General features: G+C 34.2%; 2 protein-coding genes across 2 annotated transcripts; one reads left to right on the top strand and one right to left on the bottom strand.

Annotated features, from left to right (window-relative positions):
* The first annotated feature begins 865 nt into the window (after positions 1-865).
* LOC107491110 (pentatricopeptide repeat-containing protein At5g42450, mitochondrial-like) lies at positions 866-3,130 on the top strand. The gene has a single exon (XM_016111873.3). The coding sequence runs from the start codon at positions 1,170-1,172 to the stop codon at positions 2,778-2,780; it is 1,611 nt and encodes a 536-aa protein (XP_015967359.1). The 5' UTR covers positions 866-1,169; the 3' UTR covers positions 2,781-3,130.
* A 536-nt stretch (positions 3,131-3,666) lies between these two features.
* Positions 3,667-6,239, bottom strand: LOC107491111 (deSI-like protein At4g17486). Its single transcript, XM_016111874.3, has 4 exons — positions 5,764-6,239; positions 4,846-5,107; positions 4,300-4,367; positions 3,667-4,157 (listed from the first exon to the last, which is right to left on the bottom strand). The coding sequence occupies exons 1-4, from the start codon at positions 5,896-5,898 to the stop codon at positions 3,861-3,863; spliced, it is 762 nt and encodes a 253-aa protein (XP_015967360.1). The 5' UTR covers positions 5,899-6,239; the 3' UTR covers positions 3,667-3,860.
* Between the last annotated feature and the right edge of the window lie 1,127 nt (positions 6,240-7,366).

Here is a 7,366-nt window from a genome sequence, read left to right as displayed (position 1 = left end):
AATACTTTTTCTAAAAGAGTCTCTTTAACATATATCTTAAATAGGATATTTTAAATACCTTTTAAACACATTATATTAAAGAGATTTCTTTGTATTTTTAATTAATTTTTAAATATATATTTTAAAATTATTCCTCAAAAATGATAATTTTATTATTCTAAATTTAAATTTAAATTTTTAATATTTAAAACAATCAAATAACTTTAATTTTAAAAGGATTTTTGTGTATTTTAAAAATTAACTAAAAATATGTATTTCTTTATTAAAATTAAATCATATTCTTAATTCAAATTAAACAATCTTAATTTTAAATGATATTTTAGTCTTTTAAAATTAACTGTAAAAAGATATTTTTATTTTATTATTTTATTATTTTATTATGTTTTTATTATAATAGTTCAATATCAATTTTAAAATAAAATAATCCAAAACGAAAATAATAAAACAAACCATTCACGATCCAAACAAATTTTAAATAAAAAATCATAAAATTATTTTTTTTCTTTGATTTATTACTATTTTTTTTGTTTATTCAAATGGTATCCCCCAACCCAACAGATTAAGGACTAATCCGTCGCAGATCTGAGCTCTATTTAAGGGTCAGTGAGCTGACCACTCGACCAACTCAAGATGGTTGATTTATTACTAATTTTAATTCACTACAATTTTAAATAAAAAATTATTCCAACTTAAAATGGGTTTGCGACAAAAAAAAAAGTGTTTTGATGACCCAATATTGAAATACTACTGGATTTAGCCCAAAGTAAAACAAAAATCAATAAAAAAAAAATTTTTTCTCTTTCTTCACATATGAGAGCATTCTAAAATTGTGGTGAGGCATGTGATGTAGTGACAAAGATAGATATTTGCCCCAAATGAAGCCACACTAGGATCGAATCCCAGTGGAGCTGCCAGGTTGGTGTGTGTGTGAATGTGTTGTATGACCAAAAATAAAAAAGAGCTTTTAAAAGTTAAAACTTCAAAGACAATCTTTTTACTCCATTTATTTTTGGAGCACTAAATGGCGTCCCCCCTCCTTTTTACAACAGAACATGTATTATAATTGACAAAAAGACAGTTAACAGAGCGAGCATCCAACCAAATTCATTTGATTTGAGGGAAACAAAACATAATTTGTGGTTACTAACAAACCTTAACTTCCACATTGGATGAAGACTAATATGAAAACCATAGTTTCTAGATTATCTATTGCTCCTCCTACATGGATCACACCCCATGTTGTTTCATATGGCTATCTGACTGGAACCCACCAAAAACATGCCATCAAGCATGGAACGTCACCTGTAGAAAGAGTGATTCCTCTGTATGGCTCAGGTTTAATCACTTTCCAAGTTGCCTGTCACATGTTTGAGGAAATGTCTGACTTAACTGTTACATCAGCCACTGCCATAATTGGTGGCTTCGCTAAACGGCACTGCCATGAAGAAGCTGTCTATCTTTTCTCAAGAATGCTTGCCTCGACAATTAGGCCAAACGAGTTCACTTTTGGAACTGTGGTTCACTCCTCCACTGTACTTGGAAATGTTCATCTTGGCAGGCAGCTGCATGCCTGTGCAGCAAAGATTGGCCTTGGTTCTCATGTATTTGTTGGTAGTGCTCTTCTTGATTTGTATGTGAAATTGAGTACTATGGAAGAAGCACTGAAGGCTTTCAGAGATACCCAACATCCCAATGTGGTGTCTTATACAACTATGATCTCTGGATATTTGAAGAGACGCATGTTCGAAGATGCCTTACGCATTTTCTCCGAGATGCCTGAGAGGAATGTTGTCTCTTGGAATGCAATGGTTGGTGGCTGCAGTCAAACAGGCCATAATGAAGAGGCTGTGAATTTTTTCATTGACATGCTTAAAGAAGGATATATACCTAATGAATCTACATTTCCCTGTGTAATTTGTGCAGCTGCAAATATCGCGGCCCTTGGAATTGGGAAAAGTTTCCATGCTTGTGCAATCAAGTTTCTGGGTAAGCTTGATGGGTTTGTTGGTAATTCACTTATCAGCTTTTACGCAAAGTGTGGAAGCATCGAAGAAAGCCTCCTAGTATTCAACAAACTTCTTAAAAGGAACATAGTTTCTTGGAATGCTTTAATATGTGGTTATGCACAGAATGGAAGAGGTGTTGAAGCAATAAGATTCTTCGAAAGAATGCGTTATACAGGTCCTAAACCCAATGAGGTTACTCTTCTTGGACTACTCTTGGCTTGTAATCATGCTGGTCTTGTTGATGAAGGTTACTCATATTTCAATCAAGCTAGGCTTGAGAGCCCGAATTTGCTAAAACCTGAGCATTATGCTTGCATGGTTGACTTGCTTGCTCGCTCTGGACGCTTCACAGAAGCCAAACATTTCCTTCAGAGTTTGCATTTCGACCCGGGAATCGGATTTTGGAAGGCATTACTTGGGGGATGTCAAATCCACTCAAACATGGAGTTAGGGGAGCTTGCAGCAAGAAAGATATTGGCTTTGGATCCTGATGATGTGTCTTCATATGTGATGTTGTCAAATGCACATTCTGCAGCGGCTAGGTGGTCAGATGTGTCGATGCTAAGGACAGAGATGAAGGAGAAAGGGTTGAAGAGGATTCCGGGTTGCAGTTGGATTGAAGTCACAGGCAAAGTTCATGTCTTTCTTACTGCAGATCATAGTCATACTGAAAATGAGGAAATTTATGTTCTTCTTGGAATTTTCTATGAGCACTACAGGGAAAATGAGGCTTCCGATTTGCTCAACATTCATTGCAATTTCAGTTCAGAATAATAAACAATGGAAACAATTGAGTCTGATATAGGATTTTGTATGCTACAAAGGGTTTAATGTTAATTTCTTTTAGCTTGTAACTTAAGTATTCTTTCATTTGTTGAACAATAATGAAGTGCGGAAAAGTCTAGCAGGGAAATTCAGTGGTTAGTGAGAATAACAATAACCAAAGTTAAGTGGTGGGAGAGATTCATTATCATTTTCTTGATGGAAATCATTTTGAATTTCTCAAGCTAGCTTTCATGATTTAAGGCCATGCTTTCTAGATACTTCTCAGATTTAAGCTACAATATTTACTGTAACATTCACAATTGGCAAATTTCTTTGTATTTTACCAAATTATTTAATTTCATATGCATGTACCCCTTCCCCCTTGAAGCTTTAGAAGCATTAGAACTAAAAGAATAAATCTTTCATATGAATAAAATCTTTTAGATCATAGTTAAGTCTTTAGTATGCATTTGTCTTAAGATACTGTGCTACAGAACAGTTAAGCTGTATTGTTGTCCTTTTATCAATTTAGATATACTAATTAATTAATAATATCTTGTTCAATAACTTTTTGTAACAGGATTTGAATACTAGGCGTGCAACTTTCTCTCATAATGTTGACCGAAATGATGTGGTAATAGATTCTTGCTAAAAAAGAGAGATTATTTATTATAATTTTTTATTAATAATACAAGTTCGTAGATAATAACTTTTGTTTCGGGCAAATTCATCTTAATGAAAATATTACTCACCAGTTTTCACCTTTTTCCTGTTAAGTTTCTAGAGAGCCCCCCAATCAAGGTGAAAACATACTGAGTGTCCACGTGGAATGATAGTAAGATAACAAAAAGTACTGATTAAGAACATTGCATCTATCTAAGTGAGACTTGAGAAGGAAGAAAATATCATAACCCCCTTTAGATGAACAGTGTCTTAAGAGGGCACCAATAGAAGATTTGAGTTGAACAAGAAACCGAAAATTTTACATTTGATACACAATGAATAACATGTAATATGTTGTTTCCCTTTTCTGACTTACAGTTACAATTCACAGCTATTGCTTTGAGCCTTTCACACACACACACACACTCAAGAATCATGTGAAGATGAACTCCGTAGCAGTGCCTTGTCATCTTCATGCGTCGGTGGTCGTCGAGGCTCAACCCCGTTCTCATTCTCAGCTTCTGAACTAGTAGATGGTTTTGCACCAGTGGTAATCATATTTTTCAACCAAGAAGCTTGAAATCTAGGTGATGCTGATGCTCCTCCTCTGTTTGAATTAGGGGACTCTGGTGGAGCACCATTTCTGACATTATTGGTAAGACCTACAAGGAACCGTAATGCTACTTTGCTTGCCGATACAACCTCTGTCTTGGCTTGCCTCAACTGCACTAACCGAAAATTGTTCTCAGTATATTTTTCTCAAACCATGGCAAAATAACAAACATGTTTTGATGATACAATTCCCAGAAATATTATCTTTGACAAAACACCATGTTATGAGTGGATTTTGAAATTTGTTTCTTACACGTATTGCTGTATTTCCAGCCACTTCCATAGCAGTGTCACCAGCATTCGCAAACCTATTAACCCAACCTGTCATGAAAAGTGAAAACCATTAAAAAAAAAAAAAACATGTTGAAGCAATATTCCACAACATGGATCTAAAACCTCCACCTCTCAGCGTATCAATCCACAACGGGAAGTGGCACATTATCTAGCCAATCAATCCAAAGCCACCTAAGTACCTCCTCACACCCTTCCCTATAATATGAATGATTTTTAACTAGATATTTCCCAACTTGCTGTCCCTATATTCAGAAGATAAAAGCAGATGCAACCCAAGCCAACAGCATTTCTGTTGTTCAAGAGAAACAACAGAAATGCAAACTAATATTTAAGTTTGGCACACAATTCTATCATGTTAAACTAATAAGAAAGGTAATGAATAGTCCTAAATATTTCTAAGGCATCTTTACTTCTAATACTTTTCATGCATATTACCGAGTCATCTTTTAGCAACCAAAAAAGCCAAATACATATCATATAAGTAGCATTACTGTTACATGTTTACCTGGAAGTTTTGGAACACCAAGCCTCTCACAGAATTCATCGCAGAAGTGGTTGCAGTTCTTGGCCAATAGATCGTACGAACACCCAGGCCACTCTCTACTGAGTTCTCTTAATATTTGATTTACCTTGAAAATGGAACAGCTTGTTTTCCCTAGAACAATAAATTCTCGGTATGTGTACATTGGATTTTTTCCAGAAGGGCAACTAAAAACTCCAGTACCTTGCTCACAGAATCCAAATGACCATTCATCTTCACCATAAACCTGTGTCAGCAGAACACACAATTCTAATAAGTCAGCATGTGACAAAATAAAACACAGGTTTCCATTACAATTTTCCAAGAAAATATGTATGTGCAGCATTGAATTTTCTGACAGTTTGCAAAAATGTAACCATTTTCCAGGATGTATGGGACACAGGTATGGCAACTTGGAGTCATAGCTTAGCTTTAAAGCATGCATGTATCAGTTATGGTAATCAATGTCCATAATCCATATCTCAATTTATTCTCCATGCTTTTACATCCATGCACTCTACAGAGCTAAAGACAACCCATAAACACTTCACTCCCAAAATAATCTAATATGAAACGTCTAGAATTAACACCTAGTATTTCTCTAACAACCAAATTAATCCATAGAATTAAGAGCTATATAGTTATACTACAAACAAGCCAATCACAACTGTTTCTCAATCAGATAAGAATTACTAAGTAAAGATTAAATCTAATTACAAAACAGTAGTGTGAGTCACATATTGAGCCAATTACAATTCGGTATTAACAGTCTCTAATGAACAATTCAATTACTACACATGAATCAAGAACAAACAGAGAAAGACACGAGAAAAAAAAAAGAGAAAAAACCAGATCCAATCTACAGTGACAAAAAGCCACCGACAAAAAGAAGAAAGAATTAACCTGAACGGCGCTGTGGAAGATGCCACCGAGACCAATCCCGTCCTTGAAGATCTTGTTGATCTGAACAATGGTGCTGTTCGTCTTCTCCGATCCACTATTCGTCACATCGTATATATGCAGTATCACATCCGTCATCTTCTTCTTCTTCTTCTTCTTCTTTTCTTTCTTCACAACAAACCCCAACAAAAACTCTAACTTTACACAACCTCACTTCCCCTTTCTCTCTCTATACTCTCAGGTTCTCTCTCAGAAACGATTCGATTCAAGAATCATCCACAACAAAACACATCAACTACAACAAGTATTGTTCTTTCTCTTTCTCTCAGATTTGAATCGAAGCAAGATTCCTCCTCGGGATTCTGGAAAACCCCTTTCAATCTTTTCACACACGAACTGCAATTTTAGAAAATTTTTCGCTCTGAATTTTTATATTTTTTAGAGGGAGGGAACATATAGAGAGAAAGAGAGAGTGTGTGTGTAAAATAGAACAAGGCTAAGATATCTAAATTGAAAAAAAAAATTAAAAAAAATGAATGGTTGAAAATACATTTTTACCCCTAATGGGAAGGTGAAATTACGAATTATACCCTTTCTTTACAGCTGGCGGCTACAGTGGGGACGTGTTTGGCTAATGATAAGTTGGAGTGGGAGAGAAAATGTGGGGTCCCACTTGGTCATGCAGGCCATTATTAATGGTCACACAAACAGTGCGGCTAGTGTTCAATGAAATGACGGTAATACCCTTTGTTTTTTTCTATTTGTTGACCGTTGTGGAGGCAAATGTATTGGTTAGTTGATGGACAATTCGGTCAGATAAAGAGGGAAAATGTGGTGTGGTTAATTCATTAATTAATGATTTTTAATGTTATTAAAATAAATGTTTATATTATAACTAACAATGATAGTGTTTAAGAATATGTATGGTGTGTATTAGTCAATTATTTTGGTGATCAATGGCATTGTCATGTCAACATTCATTTGATTAATTACAATTTCTTCAGTGTTAAAAAGGAGGTCATATTTGTGCATTGGGAAAACATATACAGTACCACTTAAGACTTGAGAGAAACTATTGCATGTTCTAAAACATTTAGATTTGTTTTATACTTTAATCTAATAAGTAATACGACAAAATATATTTTGTTTTTGATATTTTCTAAAATTAAATTGAAATTATGTCTAAAGTCTTATTATTATAAATTGGGTATAATTAATATTTAATATTTAATATTTTAATAATTAAATATCTAAAATAAGTTTTTAATAAATGTGAGAAATAAAAAATAATAAATAATAATAAATATATCTGATAATGCTGAAAAAAATCTCATGACTTAAACTGTTCAAGCTGTGAAGTTAATGGTTTGATGAACTAAACGGGATTAAGAACTCGGTGGAAACATTAGCAAGAAAAGGACCCGGTGACAGAACTTTTGTAAGAAAATCAGCAAGTTAATCTTTCCACTTCAATGTGTTTGGTTCTTTCATGAAAAAATGGGATTATTGGCAATGTGAATGGCTGACTGGTTGTCACATAATAGAGCGATAGACTTTTGAAGCGGCAAACCAATGAAATTCATTAAGAGACATATATTCAACTTCT

This window comes from Arachis duranensis, chromosome 5 (assembly GCF_000817695.3).
Source record: "Arachis duranensis cultivar V14167 chromosome 5, aradu.V14167.gnm2.J7QH, whole genome shotgun sequence".
Lineage (NCBI taxonomy): Eukaryota > Viridiplantae > Streptophyta > Magnoliopsida > Fabales > Fabaceae > Arachis > Arachis duranensis.
This window is presented reverse-complemented; position numbering and strand designations above follow the sequence as displayed.

Bases quoted from the DNA above. Each gene is read 5' to 3' on its own strand.
- LOC107491111 (XM_016111874.3), bottom strand. From the start codon at position 5,898: ATGACGGATGTGATACTGCATATATACGATGTGACGAATAGTGGATCG. The intron at 5,108-5,763 runs GTTAATTCTTTC...CTGCTGACACAG, and splicing joins TCTTCCACAGCGCCGTTCAG to GTTTATGGTGAAGATGAATG. The intron at 4,368-4,845 runs GTAAACATGTAA...TTTTCATGACAG, and splicing joins TGGTGTTCCAAAACTTCCAG to GTTGGGTTAATAGGTTTGCG.
- LOC107491110 (XM_016111873.3), top strand. From the start codon at position 1,170: ATGAAGACTAATATGAAAACCATAGTTTCTAGATTATCTATTGCTCCT.